Source organism: Bolinopsis microptera, chromosome 11, assembly GCF_026151205.1.
Source record: "Bolinopsis microptera isolate Bmic1 chromosome 11, MBARI_Bmic_1.0, whole genome shotgun sequence".
NCBI classification, from domain to species: Eukaryota; Metazoa; Ctenophora; class Tentaculata; order Lobata; family Bolinopsidae; genus Bolinopsis; species Bolinopsis microptera.
Window position 1 is genome coordinate 15,552,674 of NC_087082.1, and position 20,540 is coordinate 15,573,213.

Sequence of the window (20,540 nt, forward strand, 5' to 3'; positions counted from 1 at the left end):
ACTCGGCGCGCGTCCTGGTAGGTTGTAAACTTACAAAATTTTAACAGATTCCGATCTTTATGTCAGAGCAGATAAATACATAATTGTAGCGCGATGCGTTACTCTCAACTGAGCCGCGCCGAGCTGCCATGAATTGACATCGTCAATTAAAATACATAACTACCGTTACCAATTACGTGATTGATATATTTATCGTGTGTTTGAATTGTGTACTCCTCATGATTTTTATTTATTTATTTTTCTAAAAAATAAATTGCGGAGTCATTGGGTGAATGAAATTTTCTAATTTTGAACAAATTTAAAAAGTATAATAATTTAATAACGCCCATCATCGACTTGTATGTAGGTTAAAAACTTACAACTTAACCAAGACGTGCGTAAAGACTTAAGTTGGAACAAATATTTTAAGAGTATCACCCGTTAACGAAACAATCAAACAACAGTGCCACAGTGGAGACCGAGAAGCATTATAAAAATATTCTATCATGCGCGGCCCAGTAGTATTAGTAATACTAATAGTATAGCGTGTCACGTTACCAAAACATAAAACGATTTTTTTGTCTATCATACATGCTATACTATTCAAGTATATTATTTCTTTTGCCCCAATACAAGCTGTGACGCTATCAGCTATGGGCCTCCCGCGGCCAATTAATTCGTTGGCATGCCCATGTGCATGGTACATGGCCCGAGCCGTGAAGGGGCGACACGCCGCGCGCGAACTCAACGAGCTTAAGTCCGTTTTGGCTCATATGTTTACACAAAATGGATCATTTGCTCTTATGTCTTACTGCTGACACAGCATGAATACAATTATTTAATTGGCTTCAAGGTGTTAGGGGTTCTGGGCTGCCGAAGTTTAAAATGCGCATTTGTACAGCACGTGACTGGTAAGTCCTCATTTGTACTTCGAAGCGAATTCTGGACCCTTGTACATTATACTATTGTGTCCAATGATTTGCCAAACGTAAACCTGGAGCAGAAAACTCGACTTTTTGTCCGTAAGAGCCCTAATTAATATAATATGGATATAATATTAATATAATATGGATATAATATGGATATAATATTAGGGGTGGGGGTGATAAAGTAAAAATTATTTCGTCGACCAAATTAAAATAATTCTTATAAATGTAAACATTAATGCTATTGTTAACATTGCAAAACACATTTCTACAAAGGACAATCTGGGTACGTCAGAATTTCAAGTCAGAACATAAAACATGAATTAGGGCACAGGTAAAAGAATAATCCAATCTCGCTTCAAGAGTAACCGATCAAGTCTGCCGGATCATATGATCAAGTTTCGACTTGTTTGGGTCGTTCAACTCGTTTCCTTCTCCTAGTCGGGTCCTCGCCCCTGCAAATGATTAATTTTAGCAGTTGATGGTAGTAATTTAATGTACTGTGATCTGGTTCCAATTCCAGACACCAGGACAAAATCGCAGCGATATATAATTGAGATTCGCGGCAAACAATCGCAATTACCGATAACATCTCCACTACAAAACCTTTACCTGATGTAAGTGTTCATGATGAACTGGAAGGTAGCCAACTGTTGTCTGGAAGGGGCCCGGATATAAGGCGGTGCTGGCAAGGGCCCAGGCAGATGTATTTCTTCTTCCAGCTCAAATGTGTCCGGCATGTTGACGGGAGACGTTGGGGGCGCTCCAAACTCACCTCCTAGGGTTTCGTGCACCTAAACATTTTTTAAATTGTGTGACTATATTCTTACTGAGTAATTCTTACTTAGTAGTATTGAATAATCAAAATTAAGTAGACACTACAACGACAATGTAGTGTAGTGATGAAAAATACACAGACAGAAACGGCAACCAACTCCACCTTACCAAGTGATGGTGAGACAGGTCAAGGTTTGAAGCTTTAAGAAGCTCCTCTTCGTTCATAAGATGGTGAGTAGTCGTAGTAGCGGAAGAAACTGCCTGTATGATAGGGAAAATGTTAGCTAGAACTGAATAAAAGCTATGGTAAAGGGGTTGTGGTGAATTTAGTACAGAATTTAATACAGACAGACCTTAGTATTTTTTGACGAGAACCCTAAAAGTGCCAGAAATGTAAAATCACAGTTTAATATAATAAAATTAATATATATTGTTTAAAAACGAACTCTATCAACCTTAGATCTACGGTACCTGATGTTGTTGAGCGCAGTTCAGAATATTGGTGACATGTTGAGAGGTGTTGTGCATGCAACTACTCTGTTTGTGCTGCTTTGAGCTGTGGTGCTCGTGTTTGTGATGTCGAGAATACTGTTGCTGCTGCGGTTGCTGAGCGGTCGATTGTGGTTGCTGAGTTGCTGTTGGTGGTAGCTGACCAACTTGTTGCTGTGGGGCAGCTGGGGTCGGGGTATGTTGACCTTGAGACGTAGTCACCTGCTGTTATTAACAGTTAGGGATTATTATAGCGAATACACAAAAGAGAATTGTACTAATCCAGTTCACCCCCCCCCCCCATCCCCTTCTTACACCCCTCCCTTCCTCCAACCGACAGAAAGCTAACCTGGTGATGTTGCACGTGCTGCTGAATAATCAGAAAGCTAACCTGGTGATGTTGCACGTGCTGCTGAATAATCAGAAAGCTAACCTGGTGATGTTGCACGTGCTGCTTAATAATCATAAAGCTAACCTGGTGATGTTGCACGTGCTGCTGAATAATCAGAAAGCTAACCTGGTGATGTTGCACGTGCTGCTGAATAATCAGAAAGCTTACCTGGTGATGTTGCACGTGCTGCTGAATAATCAGAAAGCTTACCTGGTGATGTTGCACGTGCTGCTGAATAATCAGAAAGCTTACCTGGTGATGTTGCACGTGCTGCTGAATAATCAGAAAGCTTACCTGGTGATGTTGCACGTGCTGCTTAATAATCAGAAAGCTAACCTGGTGATGTTGCACGTGCTGCTTAATAATCAGAAAGCTAACCTGGTGATGTTGCACGTGCTGCTGAATAATCAGAAAGCTAACCTGGTGATGTTGCACGTGCTGCTTAATAATCAGAAAGCTAACCTGGTGATGTTGCACGTGCTGCTTAATAATCATAAAGCTAACCTGGTGATGTTGCACGTGCTGCTGAATAATCAGAAAGCTAACCTGGTGATGTTGCACGTGCTGCTGAATAATCAGAAAGCTTACCTGGTGATGTTGCACGTGCTGCTGAATAATCAGAAAGCTTACCTGGTGATGTTGCACGTGCTGCTGAATAATCAGAAAGCTTACCTGGTGATGTTGCACGTGCTGCTGAATAATCAGAAAGCTTACCTGGTGATGTTGCACGTGCTGCTTAATAATCAGAAAGCTAACCTGGTGATGTTGCACGTGCTGCTGAATAATCAGAAAGCTTACCTGGTGATGTTGCACGTGCTGCTGAATAATCAGAAAGCTTACCTGGTGATGTTGCACCGTGCACGTGCTGCTTAATAATCAGAAGGCTAACATGGTGATGTTGCACGTGCTGCTGAATAATCAGAAAGCTAACCTGGTGATGTTGCACGTGCTGCTGAATAATCAGAAAGCTTACCTGGTGATGTTGCACGTGCTGCTTAATAATCATGTTGTAATATGGTATTTAGAGATATCTTTTAGGATATCTTAGTTTTAGTATAACGTTTAAGGGACGTAGAATTTAGTATGTATTTCCGGGTATATAATAACCAATGTTTTTATATGTTCGTATTTGGGAGTTACACATTTTGAGTGTAAGTCGGTTGGCTGGCAGAACTACTGTCAGACTAACTGTCTGAAACGAGCCGTCCGCTCACTTTGCACCTGACTTACAGCCAGGCCTGTGGTTGGTCCTCGCGACCACAGCGTGACTGCTAGTGGAGTGCTCATTGGCGAGACGGCGTGTCACGTGGTACAAGCAGATGCGTTGTGCCGTCACGCAGTGTGGCGTGACGAAGTTTTGAGAGTATACCCGGAGAGCCGGATGTGGAGAGCTCACTTCTTAGTTGCCCCTTAATCATTTTAAGGGATTCGAATTGACGGTAGCCAGTCTTACTGAGCACTACCATTTGTGATTAGACACGTCGTGTGATCTATTAGTCACGTCAATCGCTTGGAGCGAACACTTGGAAGTTTTATCTGTTGACGTTCACTTTGTATTACTTTTCCTTTTAATTAATTATTCATTTTAATATACTCGTTTCATTTCTACCTTACGGTACGCCCTGCCGTTCGTGCTTCGTGACTAGAGCTTGACTAGCATACACTAAATACCAAGAGAACTCCGTTTTCTATATCTGGAGGCCACTTTTAGTGTTGCTATTTTTGCTCGTAATCCTTCTAGTATCACCTATATTCAGTATAGTTTCGTTTAAGATCCTAACGTTTCTCATTTGATAAGCTAAGTTCGGTGTACATCGCAGTGCAGAAGAATTACGTGGAGATTGTTCGAGATCTTCAGTACTTCCTACTAGACTTGGTAAGTGTTGCTACACATTTTGTAGTACCTGTATATTCCAGTTGAGTGCGATCGTTTTGACGAGCACCTAGTTTACAGCCGCTTGTAGACTTCAGTACGTTATTACCTAGTTTGTCAGTGAGATTTGCGTAGTTTTAGCAACCTTACTTTTCGTACATCTACTCAGGAGTGATAGACGTAGAAGTTACAGTTCCAGTAAAGCAAAGTAAAGTCTTGACTAGAAGATTTTCCAGCAACGTGAAGAGTACGCCTGTTCCTGTACTTATCTACTCTATTTGTAAGTGTACTTTTACATTTAGATTCACTTTTTAGCATGTGTGATAGTTATACAGCTGAAATGGAGTGGGCGACGTTGATTTTAGAAAGGGGTAAGATTCAGTCTAGCATTGATGAAATAATGAAGGAGATAGATGGTTTAGATCCTGGTGCAGATAGCAATAGCATTTCCGAATTAGAAGATAAGTTGAAGGACCTACATTCAGCTTTAGAATGCCTGCAGGATAAGATTGATAATGCACGGCCTAAGCCAGTTAGCACAGTTACTAACGCCCCTCCAGCTAGTTCTAGCAGTAGATTTCAAGAGAACGTGCACGTTATGAATCCTGTTATTAAATCCGAGCAGGTTCAGTTTAGAAACGCGAACACCGAGGATGATTTTGGTAACAGTATTATAACCCCATTGAATAGTTCAGTAGCTGGTCCACATTTGACAGGTGCCAGGCCTCCCAAGCCTCCTTATTTTGAAACTGGATCTAATTTCATCAAATTTGCCAGGCGATTCAAGGAGCATTTGATTCTATGTGGGCATAGTGGTGGTTCGGATGTTAGTACGTACATGTTGTCATACATTCGTTGTGAATCCACTTGGGAAACACTGCAGAAAGTCTCTCTCAGGCCGGAAGAGAAATGCAATATCGATCTTCTCGTTAAGCGATACTCAGAGGAGATGTTTCCTTCTACTCAATCTTGGGCCTTTAGAACTGAGCTCATGTCGTTGCGTCAGTTACCTAGTGAGAACCTCCAGCAGTTCATTGCACGTATAGAGGAGCTTGCTTTGAAAGCTGGGTATGACTGCGAGTCTAAAAGGGACGAGAGTTGTATGCATGTTCTGGTTGTAGGAGCTCGTGACATAGCTGTAAGGACTAAGCTTTATGAGTCCCAGTTACATTCCTATAGTGAGGCGGTTAAACTAGCAATCCACACTGAGCGTATAGCGTTAGCTGTTGGTGGTGAACCAGGTGGTTTCACTCAGGCCCCGGATACGATTTTCGCTGTAAATAATTCTGAATTAAATGGCCAGAGAACTAGAGTTGCAGCACCTGGGCAAAATCGGGACCGTGTTATGACGGACACTAGGCAGGAGATTTATCGTCCTGAATGTCCTCCTTCCCAGTCGGGAGTTAACCAGCACACTGGCCATTCATGGACTCCTAATCTAGTTAGCAATAGTTTTAGGGGTGGTATGAGGAATGATGATCGTAGAAACCCGCCTGGTCAATCACGTTATCAGCCAGCTCGAAATTACGTGGGTAGTTCGAGTAATCGGGGATCACGTAATGTCCGCCCCCAGTTAGAAGGTTGTTGGGAGTGTGGTGATAGTGAGCATTTTCAGAGAAACTGTCCGAGCAGATTTGCTGGGAATAGAGTTAGATATCAGGACAGAGGGTCTGCATATCAGAATGGTCATGGCCAGCATCGTGGGAACAGAGCATATAGACCTCGAAATCAGGGGCCTTTAAACTTCTAAAGGGTGGCCCTAGATTTAAAAGGAGGTCACCCGCGGTCAAAAACACACGTTACTATGAAGATTGTAACGAGATTGGTGGCAGTAAGGGAAACTGCATTTTGGTTGGAGGAAATTGTGCGGGTAGATCAGCAAATTTCTTCGTGGATACGGGATCATCCATTTCTATAGTTGCTGAATCATTTGTCAGATTTATAGATAAGTTTGAAAAGGTTGTATCGTGTAATCTCAAGCTTAAGTCTTTTTCGGGTAATGACATAAAAACTTTCGGTCAGATTAAGCTTCCAGTGGTTATTGCCGGAAAATCTTTTGAACACACGTTAGTTGTTTCTGAATTTCATGAGGCAGAGGTTCTGATAGGCATGGATTTGATGTTTGATCAGGGGATCAATATTAATGCCAGGGATAGATTACTGTATACTAACAAGGGTTCATCGTGTTTTAGAACACCCCCTAAACCCACTAAGCGCTGCATGAAGGTAGTATGCAATGAAACAGTAATTATACCACCTCTCTCGGGCACTCATATACAAGGCAAATTGCTGCGACCTAGAAGTCAACGTGATGATGTTTATGGACAGTTAGAACCTCATATTAACACGGTTGTAGGCACTGGCATATTCACAGCGCACTCTCTCATACGGTCTGAGGACAACATGGTCCCTGTTAGAGTCATGAATCCTACAGATAAGCCTGTGAAGATAAGTAAGAGAACCTGGCTGGGCAAGATGAAGCCAGTAGAGTTTGGTGAGCGAGTGATGAGAGTAACCTGTGAAACGGTTAATGCGATATCATCTGATTGTTCAGTGCCAGAGGTGAGCAAGCTAGCTGACGAGGAGCCGCTAGTTAAGGAATGGGATAGAGAGAGTCTTTTCAAGCAGTTAAAGTTAGACGAGTTGAAGATTAGCGAGGAAGACAAGAATGATCTTCGAGAGACTGTGTGGGAGTATAGAACCGTTTTCTCGAGTGGAGAGCATGATTTAGGTTGTTGTAATTTCTTTGAGGCACATCTCCAGCTCAAGGATAACTATAAGCCTAGATGGGTTCCATCGAGAAGGATTCCGTTTAAGCAGCAGCCGGAAATGGATAGACAGATTAGAGGTTTGCTTAGATCGGGTGTAGTTGAGGAATGCCCTGACCACTCTAATTTTAATTCTCCCCTTTTCCTGGTGCCATCAGGAGATCGCTCTAGATTAGTTGCGGATCTGAGAATGGTAAATTTAGAGCTTCAGGATGATTTGATGGAGCTGCCTAACTTGAACCACATTTTAGACAAAGTGGGCGATAAGAATCTGTATTCGACAGTGGATTTGAGTAAATCTTTTCACCAGGTTCCGTATACCAAGGAATCCAGGCATGTCACGGCGTTCATGCACAATCAGAAACGGTATCAGTTTGCTAGAATGGTCATGGGCCTGAAATCTAGTTCAGCTACGTTTACTAGAATGGTCATGCGGTTGATAAACGGTCTGGGTATATCAGATGCGTTAGCATTCTTCATAGATGATTTACTGATATTCACGCGTGATGTAAAATCTCACATTCAGATACTGTCAGTACTCTTTGCTCGTCTTAAGTTGGGTAATCTGAAACTAACACCTCGTAAGTGCAGATTTTTACGTGAGGAGGTTGAATATGTCGGTATTACTCTAACTAAGGAAGGAGTCAGGATGAACGACTCTCGTATAGAGCATATTAAGAGTCTAGAACCTCGCAGTAATAGAGCTGAATTGCAATCAGTTTTAGGCATGTTGAATTATTCCAAGAAGTTCTGCAAGGGATATTCCGAGATAGCACGTCCTCTCTATGCGTTACTTCGTAAGAACAAGGTATTCGAGTGGACCGAGGATTGCCAGATTGCATTTCAGAAGTTACGTGACATGTTGATATCTAGTCCTGTCCTAGCATTTCCGGAGGTTAGTGATCCGGAAAATAGTTATGAGGTAACTTTGGATGGTTCTAAACACGCATTTGGTGGTACTTTGACTCAGTGGATCAAGGGTAAGAGGAGGGTAATTGCGTACTTTTCTCGTAAGGTTCCGGACCACAAGCGGATATGGCCGCAAACTCAGATTGAATTTGAGACTTTATATCAGACTCTGAAACATTTCTCGGTTTACTTACGTGGCGTTAAAAACTTCACGGTTATCACAGATTGTCTGCCACTCTTGAATATCACGACAATATTTTCTAAAATGTCGTCTTCGGTCATCAGGAAGCTTCAAGAGCTTGCTAACTATACTTTTACCATGAAGCATATCTCGGGGAAGAGTAACCAGATGTGTGATGGACTTAGTCGTTATAAGTATCAGGTTTATGGTAAATCTCGAGAAAATGTTGCGAGCATTGGTCATAGTTCCACTTTTAGTCTTGATGCTGCGTTAGAGGGAGTAAACCGGGTGAGACGTGAACATTATAGATGTAAACACCCGATACTGTTTAAGAGGATGCAGGTACCAGTTAGCAGCGAGACTGTGGTTGATGATGATTGCAGTAATCTGATTGAGGAATCTTGCAATGAGATGAGTGTTGAGGACAGTATGATTCCGGGGTTCTTGTTTGATGAAAATAGTGAAGACCCTAGTATTGTAAGCATTGTTCAGATTACGCCTGAGGTTGATAGCCGTCATTGCAATTGTAGTCTTACCCAGGCTGATCCTATTCCTACAGAGGAAGCATCAGTAGTGGAAATGGTTTCAGCGGTTACTAGTGATGTAAGCTCACTAGAGAGAGGGGTCAAATTTCTTAATCCTACCAATGAGCAGCTTAAACAGGCTCAGAAGGATGATGATATTTTAAACCAGGTCTACAGTTGGGTTACCAAGGGTGAGAAACCTGTTGCCATTCAGACTAGTAAAATACCTCAGGAACTGTTGAGTTATTGGAAACAGTTTGATCTTATAAGTATCAAGGACGGGATACTTAAGAGACGTTGGACTGAAGTGAGGGATCCGGAGGGAAGTAGAGAGTTGATCATAGTCCCCGAATCCTTGCATGAATCTGTCCTGGACATGGTGCACAACCAGGAGACCGCACATGCTGGAGTAGAAAATTGTCTTGAGGTCTGTAAACGACATTTCTACTGGCCGAAAATGGGTGAATGTTTCAAATTGTGGATCGCAGCATGTTGCAAGTGTGCAGCTAGTAAGCCACCTCAGGCGTACAATAAGGCACCCCTCAAGCACATATTATTCCACTCCTTTAACTCAGCAATTTGTTTCGATCATATAGTTCCTGAGAAGGTTGGTGCTACACCTAGAGGTTATAAATATATTTTGACTATAACTGATTGTTGGTCAAATTATGTGGTAGCTATTCCTACTAAGACCCAGACAGCTAAGGAGAGCGTGTCCTTGATTCGTAGGTTTTGGATTGATCGTTTTGGCCAGCCTAGGTTCATGATGGCTGATAATCATCCGGGGTTTAGAGCTAAGTATTTCGAGACCATAGCTCAAGCATTAGATTGCAAGTACATTCATGGCCAACCGTACGTTTCTCGTAGTACAGGTAGAGTTGAGAGAGCTAACCGTCGGTTGAATACTGCACTGAGAACCAGCTTACCACCGGGACGCTACCAGGATTGGGATCTTTGGTTATCTAGAGTAGTCTTTGTACTCAACTCATTGCGGAATCGGCACACAGGTTATTCTAGCAACAGGTTGGTGTTTGGTCGTGAGTTAAACACACCGTTAAGCCTGCTAGCTGAGAATCGTAAGGATTTCGAGCTAGAGCCTATGAAGGAGAATGAGTTTGATGTTGAAGCATACGAGCTGTACAAGAATCTCAAGTTTATCACCAGGAAGGTGAGGGTCCAAGCTGAGCGTGATTTTTGCTATGCACAGAGATATCACGATAAACACGTTAAGGGACCATTCTTTGAGGAAGGTGAGGAAGCTTTTGTTTTGATAAATTGTCCTAAGCACAAGTTCGGTCCCCGTTGGGTTGGCCCGTATAAGATCTCTAGGAAGATAAACGATCACTTGTACTGTCTAGATTTGCCTGATGGAGAGAAGAAGGTGTTTAACATTGGTAAGTTAAAACGATATGTCAGGAACAGATTTTCTAAGAAACTAGAGACTAGTCCTACAGTGCCGAAAACTGTGAGCAAGGAAGCTGAGTTGAAAATGGAATCATCGGACCGATTTGTAGATTATTCCGATAGTGACAGTGAAGAGGAGATAGATTTTCAACTGAGAAGAGCACCAGTTGTAGCAGGGAGAAGAGAGGTTCATCCGAAGAGGTTTCGTCCGGAGAGGGATGGTGCAGTTAGCATTCATAAACAACCTAGTTTAAGTTCCACTCCTAGGGTTGTAAATAGTCCTGCACAACTAGATATGAATTCTACTAATCCTAGTTTTAGTACTGTAACACCTCTCACACATAACATTCCCTCAGGCGATAGTGTAGAAACAGTTGATAATTCTGCAGAGTTCTTCACTCCAGCTAGAGAGAGATCGGCCGCTAGAAGATCATCGAGTCCGATTGTTAGTGAAGGAACGATAGGTGCTAACAGTTTTAGGTCACATGATGCTGAGGAGCACGACATTGACACAACAGGATCGCTTTCTCCTATAGATCTAGGGAGACAGAGCCCTCCGAGGGAGGAGCGCAGATATAACACTAGGAGACCTGAGGAACGGAGACAACCTGATCGTCTAGGAATCGATAAAGTTAGACTTGTTACGGATGTTCTTATGAAGCTCTTGAACCAGTAGAAGTCGGGGAGATGACCTGATAGGGAAGTAACTAATACCTTGGAATCTAGTTTTAGTACAGTAATATCTTACGTATTTAGCTAGGCTTTCCATTTAGTACTTAGCGGTGATATTAATACCTTACTTAGGCTTAACACGTGTATCTTTCAGAACAGTACTGATAGGGATATTAGGATCTTTACTCGCAACACGAACCGTTCAGGGCTGCTTTAGTGGCGGAAACGTAGAAACTTTCGAATTTATTTTGACTTCTTTGTTTGCTCGTCCAGGACGATTTAGAGATCCGATACATCTCTATCTAATGATGAAGACTCTACACCAAAGACTCTACAACTTGGTGCAAAGAGAAGTATTTGAAGTTTTGGAAAGTTTTGAAAGATTTGTGGAAGTCAATTTCAGTTTTAACTTTAGGATTTTGAGGATTTAAATTTAATGCACAGGGTTAGGGCCGTGTATTTTATTTTGAGACTTGACTTATTTTAAGTTTTGGACTTTTGATGCGTGGGAGCATTGAAATTTAAATTTTGAATAGGGCGATTATTTTATTGTTTTAAAATATTCGAAAAAAATTTTTGGGTAGAGATGTTGTAATATGGTATTTAGAGATATCTTTTAGGATATCTTAGTTTTAGTATAACGTTTAAGGGACGTAGAATTTAGTATGTGTTTCCGGGTATTATAATAACCAATGTTTTTATATGTTCGTATTTGGGAGTTACACATTTTGAGTGTAAGTCGGTTGGCTGGCAGAACTACTGTCAGACTAACTGTCTGAAACGAGCCGTCCGCTCACTTTGCACCTGACTTACAGCCAGGCCTGTGGTTGGTCCTCGCGACCACAGCGTGACTGCTAGTGGAGTGCTCATTGGCGAGACGGCGTGTCACGTGGTACAAGCAGATGCGTTGTGCCGTCACGCAGTGTAGCGTGACGAGTTTTGAGAGTATACCCGGAGAGCCGGATGTGGAGAGCTCACTTCTTAGTTGCCCCTTAATCATTTTAAGGGATTCGAATTGACGGTAGCCAGTCTTACTGAGCACTACCATTTGTGATTAGACACGTCGTGTGATCTATAGTCACGTCAATCGCTTGGAGCGAACACTTGGAAGTTTTATCTGTTGACGTTCACTTTGTATTACTTTTCCTTTTAATTAATTATTCATTTTAATATACTCGTTTCATTTCTACCTTACGGTACGCCCTGCCGTTCGTGCTTCGTGACTAGAGCTTGACTAGCATACACTAAATACCAAGAGAACTCCGTTTTCTATATCAGAAAGCTAACCTGGTGATGTTGCACGTGCTGCTGAATAATCAGAAAGCTAACCTGGTGATGTTGCAAGTGCTGCTGAATAATCAGAAAGCTAACCTGGTGATGTTGCACGGGGGGGGGGGGGGGGGGGGGGGGCCAATGGCATAAAATGGCATAAAATGGCATAAAATGGCATAAAATGGAGACTTTTTCTATGGAGAAAATGGAAAAACCCATGAGTAATTCTCCATTTTCTCCATTTTATGCCATGAATTTTGTCAGCTCATAGTAGGCTACTAGATGCTTATACTAGGTTAGTAGAGGCACACTTCAGGCAAACTCATAATTACTCAAGCCTAGTGTAAAGTTATTTCTACAGGCTACAGTAGGAGTGAGTAATAGGGGAGAGTAATAGGCACTGAGAAGTGAGACCTACATCCTCGAAAGTCGAAACAAGCTCGCACTGCAAAGAGGAGGCCTGCCTTCCGAGATCGCATTACCAGGGGGAAGCCTCGAGTCCAAATTTGTGTATCGGGGGTAGGTGTAGACTTCGATAAACCGAAAAACCAAAAAAATATTTTCGGCTAATAATGAAGAGGGTAGCATGAAACGTGGAGAAAAGTGGTTTTTAGAAAAACTTTGAAAAATTTAGACTTAGAAAATTTTCGGCCCGAGTCATTTTCGATACGTACCTCTCGTATCGAGAGCTCCCGATTCCGAGCTCGTGTTGCAAAGGGGAGGCCTGCCTTCCGAGATCGCATTACCAGGGGGAAGCCTCGAGTCCAAAATTGTGTACCGAGGGGTAATTTTCTAAGTCAAAATTTTTCAAAGTTTTTCTGAAAAACACTTTTCTCCACGTTTCATGCTACCTTGTTCATTATAAGCCGAAAATATTTTGTCGGTCAAAATTTTTCAAATTTTATCTGAAAACCGCTTTTCTCCACGTTTCATGCTACCCTGTTCATTATTTGCCGAAAATATTTTTTCGGTTTTTCGAAGTCCACACCTTCCCCTCGATACACAATTTTGGACACGAGGTAATGCGATCTCGGAAGGCAGGCCTCCCCTTTGCAACACGAGCTCGGAATCGGGAGCTCTCGATACGGGAGGTACGTATCGAAAATGACTCGGACCGAACATTTTCTAAGTCAACATTTTTTCAAATTTTTTCTAAAAACCACTTTTCTCCATGTTTCATGATACCCTGTTCATTATTGGCCGAAAATATCTTTTTTTAAAATAATTTTTCTCGAAATTCTAAATTTTTCAGGTTTTCAATGGCATAAAATGGCATAAAATGGAGACTATTTCTATGGAGAAAATGGAAAAACCTATGAGTAATTCTCCATTTTCTCCATTTTTGCCATTGGCCCCCCCCCCCCCCCCTGTTGCACGTGCTGCTGAATAATCATAAAGCTAACCTGGTGATGTTGCACGTGCTGCTGAATAATCAGAAAGCTTACCTGGTGATGTTGCACGTGCTGCTTAATAATCAGAAAGCTAACCTGGTGATGTTGCACGTGCTGCTGAATAATCAGAAAGCTAACCTGGTGATGTTGCACGTGCTGCTGAATAATCAGAAAGCTTACCTGGTGATGTTGCACGTGCTGCTGAATAATCAGAAAGCTTACCTGGTGATGTTGCACCGTGCACGTGCTGCTTAATAATCAGAAAGCTAACATGGTGATGTTGCACGTGCTGCTGAATAATCAGAAAGCTAACCTGGTGATGTTGCACGTGCTGCTGAATAATCAGAAAGCTAACCTGGTGATGTTGCACGTGCTGCTGAATAATCAGAAAGCTAACCTGGTGATGTTGCACGTGCTGCTGAATAATCATAAAGCTAACCTGGTGATGTTGCACGTGCTGCTGAATAATCAGAAAGCTTACCTGGTGATGTTGCACGTGCTGCTGAATAATCAGACAGCTAACCTGGTGATGTTGCACGTGCTGCTGAATAATCAGAAAGCTAACCTGGTGATGTTGCACGTGCTGCTGAATAATCAGAAAGCTAACCTGGTGAATGGTGATGTTGCACGTGCTGCTGAATAATCAGAAAGCTAACCTGGTGATGTTGCACGTGCTGCTGAATAATCTGCTGCTGGGATTGTTGCTGCTGAGTTATGACCGCTGCTACGGACGCCGGATCACTGCAATTGTGGACTAGAGTTAGTAATTTATTAATTAGAGGCACTATTTTATTTATTATTCAATTTACCGTTGTACTAAGTCGAACCTTAATGTTTCAACAAACAAACACCGAGACAAGGACAAAAAGAGTGCCACTCCTGAAAATACCCACATATTTTGTTGAGCTATAGTAGTAGTGGTGGTGGTTACTTGAGTGGTACTGATAACATGCTGAGTAGTTGCAGTTAACTGTTGCTGCACCGTGCTGTTCAGTTGTTGGTGGTCCAGCAAAGATAAGTTGGCTAACTGCTGTTGGCTCAGCAGGAGCTGGTGGTTGGCCAGGAGTTGGGAGGTATTTGGCATGATGCCAGCCCCTGTTGTCGGTGTGTTGAACATGGCGCTACAAGACGCGGCAGCAGCAGTTTGGGCGCTGAACAACTGCTGAGTTGCAGCGAGTTGTTGGGCCGCTGTGAACTGCTGGTTGGATAAAAGTTGGGCGTTGTTCAGAATCTGTTGGCTGTTTAAAAGTTGCTGGTTGTTGAGAAGCTGCTGTTGGGTGGCAAGCAGCTGTTGAGAGTCCATCCTCTCTTTCAGCTTTATCCTGGCTGCTTCACTCTCTTCTGTCTTCACTAAATTGTAATCATCCAGAGCATTTTGATACATCCCGAGCTTTTCGTAGGCTGATGCCCGCATCTGAAATGTGTGAATACTTGTTAGATTAAAGATACAGACTGAAAACGTACTTGTTATTTGAAATTATTAACCGTAGGAGAAAATTCTTAAGTACATCTAATAATAGTTAAATTTAGAAACTCACCTGTAAAAACTTAGGATGTTTAGGATGTATTGCCAATCCACGGATACAATCCTGGATAACATCAGGCCACATTGATAGCTTCATATTACAGCCTGTTCTATTTAAGAGAACTGTCAGAGTAAGCTGCTCAAAACTCTCACTGTCTAAACTCTCAATCAGCTGCAGTGCCTCGCTGTATCTTTTAGCTGCTTCTTGGTACCGACCTGGTGGGAATTGTCAATTTGAGTTTGCTGTAGCAATCGAGTCAGGTATCGTAGCAACGTATCGAAAACAAAATATTCTATTTTTTAAGATTTGGCTAACCTGAGAAGAAAGCGTTGTCTCCGGTGTACTTGACAGATAGAGCCTCTTTAACAGTACAGAGAAGAATACCAGTAACCAGCTCAGCATCCTCGGCTCGGAGACCAACCATGAAGCAGCGAAGTGGACATGACAATGCAAACTGAGCAACCTAAAAAGGTACACTGGGTTTAAAGTAAATTGAAATATATCCGAATAATTTATAGCAATTGTGCAGATTTTATGGAAATGAAGCCTTAAATCTCATTGAACACAGTTTAAAGAAGTTATCAAGTTTACCTCTTTCCACTCGCTCTGGAAGACTTTTCTCCGACACAGTCTTTTGAGGGTTGGAACGTAGCAGCCCTCGGGTGAGCTGTACGTGAACAGACTGGCAACTCGAGCAGCTTGGTGTGCTGACTCGTTGGCTATTGGTCCTATTTCGGTTGAAGACTCACTTCCGCTACCAATGCCATCCCTGCAAACCTGAAATAAAATTAATCGTACAAGGACTGCTCTAAAATCAATAATTAGTTCCACGATTGTCACAAATAAAAGGGGAGAAGGACATTGATAAAAAATCATTACAGCAATAACCGAATACAGAATATTTGACATACACCGCCATAGTTTAGAGTTCTATTTGATTGGTGAAAAGAGAAAACAAAAAAGTATAGATTATAACAGGACGATACCATCATCAGTAGATTAATAATCGGAACCAATAATTTAACATTGAAGCAGCCTAGGTGACACACCAAATCAATCAATTAAATGTCAATTAAATTACCGATCTACACACCCTGTCGAGCGCGGCGACAGCGATTATTTCTGGTACTCCCGTATCTTCAAGAAATTCTCTGTAATCGTTCACTCCATCGCCTCGCTCCTGAATCATCAAGAGTTAAAGTAAGACCTGGAGAGCGGTAAGTACTTTAAACCATTCTTAAACAATCAATGTTAGAAATGTGAACTTCATTGAATTTTCAAACCTCTGCGTCTTTTGCTCCAGCTGCAACTAAAAGTTCTATAAACTGAAGAGCCACATCAAAACAGAGGTGTATTGAAGCCTGGTTCCGAACTATTTCCACTAGAGAGTCCACAATGGCGGTCACAGCGCCTAGTCCCACTAAATACCTGTAAGTTAACGATACAGCAATATGTAATAACGTGGCTTTGTGAATTGCATAGCATTTGTTACTTTCATAACAACTGAACAAAGAAAACTAGCAATAGCTGCGCCGCGCAAATTTCTGCCCGCGCAAGGAGCACTGTTATGGTTGTGGTGACGAATAATGGAGAAGTACCATATATTACCATCTATTTGGTCTAGACGTCTCACCAGAAGGCTACATTATAGGGCTCGCCCGATAACTAAACTTAGAAAAGAAAAAAGAGCAACCGGTTTAAAAGACTGAGGATGTGAAAAACTCACTTTATTATCTGACGGTTAAACATAGATGTAGTTAGAGTATTTGACAGCGTTTTGACAGCCTCCTTCCAAGTCAGCCAACTGCCTCTGGAATGCGATTGCCTCATACACAGATGAACCAAACAGGGGTATACTTGTGCATCGTGTAAGCCCTGAAGATAGGGGTACAATTTAAGTTAATTTTTATTGGCAGTTGCAGTCTGTACCTTAGTTCCATAAAGTATCATATTATTCTTCTCTGAAATTAAGCAATTTGCATTATCAAGCCCAAAATACCCAGTTATTAACCTGAACGAGCTCTACAGAACCAATGGCGATGTGAGAAAGGGCCTGACATGCTATCTCTCTCGTTCTTTCTCTTTTGTTGTGGAGCAGAAACCGTAGTCTCGGCAAAGCCCTACAGGTAATGGCTGCGTACTGCGATAGTAAAATGTGAGTATAACAGTAGTACAATATAAGTATAATATTAGTACAATATAAGTAAAATATTAGTACAATATCAGTACAATTTAGTTGCAATGATCAAGTGCACTTAAAACATTTCAAATGATAGAGTTTACATTGTGTATTGTTTAGTCGTTATAATTTGGCAGACCTTTTTCTGCTCTAAGTTTCCGTTGGTGAAAATAGCGAGCAGTGCTTCAAGAGCCACACACGTGACATCGTCCGAACTGTGCATCAGTAACTTTACCAGAGTGTCACCTGAGAAATTTAGCGGCATTTGAGGACAAAACATCATAAAATTTATAGTATAGTAACATTTTAGTGAGTATTAACTAAAATAAATTCTTGCGCCCTCAGTAATAATACTTGTAAAATTCATCAGAAAACAAAACTAAAGATGAAACTCACAAGCACCAGAGTCCAGGACCTCCTGGATACTAAGTTTGCACATGTACATTACACCCCAGCACGCGTCCCGCAACACTGCCTCATTGTTTGACTTGATCAGCTTGGCGAGTCTTGGCAGACATTCCTTCACCTGGAGATTTAAAACATGTAATATTGGTAGATAACAAAAGTTAAATAAGTAGAAGAACAAATGGGAGTAAAATTCTAAGAGCATTTAGCAGTTCTAACGAGCTCTTCTCAAACACAAGGATATAACTTGTGAACTCGGCTAGTATATATGAAACATTTGTCATGGAGTTGTAGAGGGAGTTATGTGCCTCGCCGGGCTAAAGTAGTGGATGACCTTGCTGTACGGCAAGTTAAACAAGGATCTGAAACTACTAGGTTCCGTACAGACTCAACTCTGCACCCGTGTCAATATGTTCATTATATGCAAGCCTCTTGATTTATAATGTGATTTTATGTTTTGGGATAGAAACATAAGGTATTTTCGAGAGGTTGAAAACCCCATCTTGTTGGTTACTATTTGTCTAGTATAAGTAATACTGACATACTTACAATTTCGAATGAGTCAGTGTACTGACAAAGGTTTGACAGTAACCAAGTAGCTGTTTTTATCAAGGACTGTTCTGATGTGTTGTTTGACTTGGTGCTCTCACACAGCGAATCTGTGGAAAGTTAATTACATAAAAGTTTAAATTTTAAAATGTTAAATTGACTAGATACATATTATTGCAGCTACCAAATTGAATGGTAGGACAATTATTTATTAATCACATAGAATACGTCGATTGGAAGGAATAATATACGTCGATGTGGCTCCTATTTGTAAAATTATAGCGTTGTGATAATTTTAATCATAAAAAAGTCAGAATCCAAATACCGAGTAATCTGAGAAGTGGAGCGAGCGCGCCCGCGTGGAGTACACAAGAGCAGTTCTCACAAGCAATATTAGCTAACAACCAGGCGGCCTGTAAGTGTAAGTGTAAGTGTAAGTGTAAGTGTAAGTGTAAGTGTAAACTGTAAGTGTAAGTGTAAGTGTAAGTGTAAGTGTAAGTGTAAGTGTAAGTGTAAGTGTAAGTGTAAGTGTAAGTGTGTGTATTGTAGAAACAAAAAGTATTATACACGGCTACATAATTATATCAATTATACCGAATACTTAATTAATTGATTAGTAAAGGATAATTACATGATCCTGAAGGTCGATGCTGGGAGACTCAAGCAGCAAGGTAGCAATAGGAACCACTCCAGCATCAATCACAGCACGTGTGTTATCTGCTGACCCGGCGCTGATGTTAGCGAGCGCATTTGCAGCCTCGCTTTGCAACTTCTGGTCCTCGATGTGGGTCAGGAAACTTGCAAGTAGTGGGACGGCTCCTGCCTGCGGATATTCATTAATGAATACAAGACCGCGAGTAAGGATAAATAACTTGTAAACCCAGGCCGAAAATACGCTAATTTAATAATTGATTGGGTACCCACCTTGACCACAGCATCGATAACCTGATCACTATCCCATTCGAGCTCCTTAGCAGGAGCACGTAGTATCTTGCTCACTTTGGACGTGCCACGAAACAGTCTTCTAGGGTCCTTCGACCTGGGACAAATTAATTAAAAGAATGAATCAATTAATCATAATCTTGATCATAGTCCTGCGCCAGCGAATATTTTTCTTCAATTTTATACCAGCTACAATAGGTCAATATATTTTCTTGGAACACCATTAAAATGGGGATGTTCATCAAGTAATTGATTGGATAATATTTCATTCCTAATTTCTTACCTAAGATCCTCCATAATCTGGTTGATTCTCTTTCTCAGAGCACGGCTTTTGGTAGGCATGGTATCACTTTGTTGAGTTCAACTTAAAACTTGTTTAGAAAACGGAGTAATGTTCACTGAGTCAATGTTGTATCTTGTCGTGTTTTACCTGTTTCAGGTTATTTCCATGTAACTTGCTACTGTAGATTTAGTAGAGATTAGAAAACATTTCAACCTCCCAATGATTAATTGGAGAAAATGAGATACAATGCGTCAACTTTAGAGACTGAATATTAAATTTCAGGTAAATTTTTATAAAGTTTGGTCAAACTAAAAGTAAAACCAGAGATGTGGGACTGAAAATGCATTAAATCCCTATCAGCAACCATCAAGTATCAATACCACAAGACAGTGAAACGTTTTCGAAAATTTGTCGAATAAAAGAAAACCTTTCCTAACATTCTCATCTTTGCAAAGTTAAAGATTAAATCTTTAAATGATTGTCAATTTGCAAGTTAATAAATCTAGGCAGATAAATATAGTGTAAATATAATAATGATAACATCTGCAATCTGCATCAGTGGGACAATTCTCTCAATACAATGCTTTAGCACAAAAACAAGATGTGAGTTTTTACAATAACAATACTGGAATACTCTATCCAGTGTTCACTATTCATACATTTTATAAAGCATGCTCACATTGCTAATCAAGCATGAATTAAGCAATAGGCATTGATTCATAAATAAACATCGCTCGATTACTAATATCATAGGTTCACGGCAAAAAGCTTGTCAGTTGGATCACACTCATGACACAGCAATCGAGCCTTAAAGACTATTGAATTTGCGACCCAACTGCCAATCTTTCAGGCCGGTCCTGTAACTGTTAGTTCAACTTCCCCTGGCTCTCTGTGCCTCTCTATCGGCCCTCAACTTGGCTCTTCTCTCGTTTTGCCTCACTCTATTCTGCTGCCTGGCCATCTCTTTCTCATAATCTGTCATACTCTGCCTGAATTGTCTCATTCTTTCCTTGTTGATCTCGCGCCGCACCGCACGCTCTACTTCTGTTTCCTGTTTGCGCCGCTCTCGCTGACGTACCTTATTGCGCTCGCGGGCTCGT

At 41.4% G+C, this 20,540-nt stretch overlaps 1 protein-coding gene and 1 long non-coding RNA gene across 3 annotated transcripts; one reads left to right on the plus strand and one right to left on the minus strand.

Moving 5' to 3' along the window:
• Positions 1-262: 262 nt before the first annotated feature.
• Positions 263-20,465, minus strand: LOC134823780 (uncharacterized). 2 transcript variants are annotated; one of them, XM_063835342.1, is made up of 20 exons: positions 19,441-20,465; positions 19,140-19,254; positions 18,847-19,038; positions 18,541-18,628; positions 18,216-18,325; positions 17,658-17,787; positions 17,401-17,507; positions 17,094-17,222; positions 16,809-16,957; positions 16,366-16,510; positions 16,176-16,262; positions 15,674-15,859; positions 15,398-15,545; positions 15,095-15,297; positions 14,450-14,970; positions 14,213-14,297; positions 2,154-2,396; positions 1,851-1,943; positions 1,518-1,699; positions 263-1,360 (listed from the first exon to the last, which is right to left on the minus strand). In XM_063835342.1, exons 1-20 carry the CDS (start codon positions 19,497-19,499, stop codon positions 1,300-1,302), a joined length of 3,033 nt encoding a protein of 1,010 aa, XP_063691412.1. In that variant the 5' UTR covers positions 19,500-20,465; the 3' UTR covers positions 263-1,299. The 2 variants fall into 2 exon arrangements, with proteins under 2 accessions (XP_063691412.1, XP_063691410.1); XM_063835340.1 differs by having other exon boundaries at positions 1,072-1,360; positions 16,164-16,262; positions 19,441-19,620.
• On the plus strand, positions 4,359-12,062 carry LOC134823250 (uncharacterized). Its single transcript, XR_010161271.1, has 3 exons — positions 4,359-4,438; positions 4,605-4,715; positions 10,578-12,062. It is a non-coding gene; the product is annotated as an uncharacterized LOC134823250 (long non-coding RNA).
• Positions 20,466-20,540: the final 75 nt, after the last annotated feature.

Coding starts and splice junctions, on each gene's coding strand:
- LOC134823780 (XM_063835340.1), bottom strand. CDS start 19,499: ATGCCTACCAAAAGCCGTGCTCTGAGAAAGAGAATCAACCAGATTATG. Junction 17,508..17,657: donor GGTCCTGGACTCTGGTGCTT/GTGAGTTTCATC, acceptor TAAATTTCTCAG/GTGACACTCTGGTAAAGTTA. Junction 15,860..16,163: donor TCGACAGGGTGTGTAGATCG/GTAATTTAATTG, acceptor ATTTTATTTCAG/GTTTGCAGGGATGGCATTGG.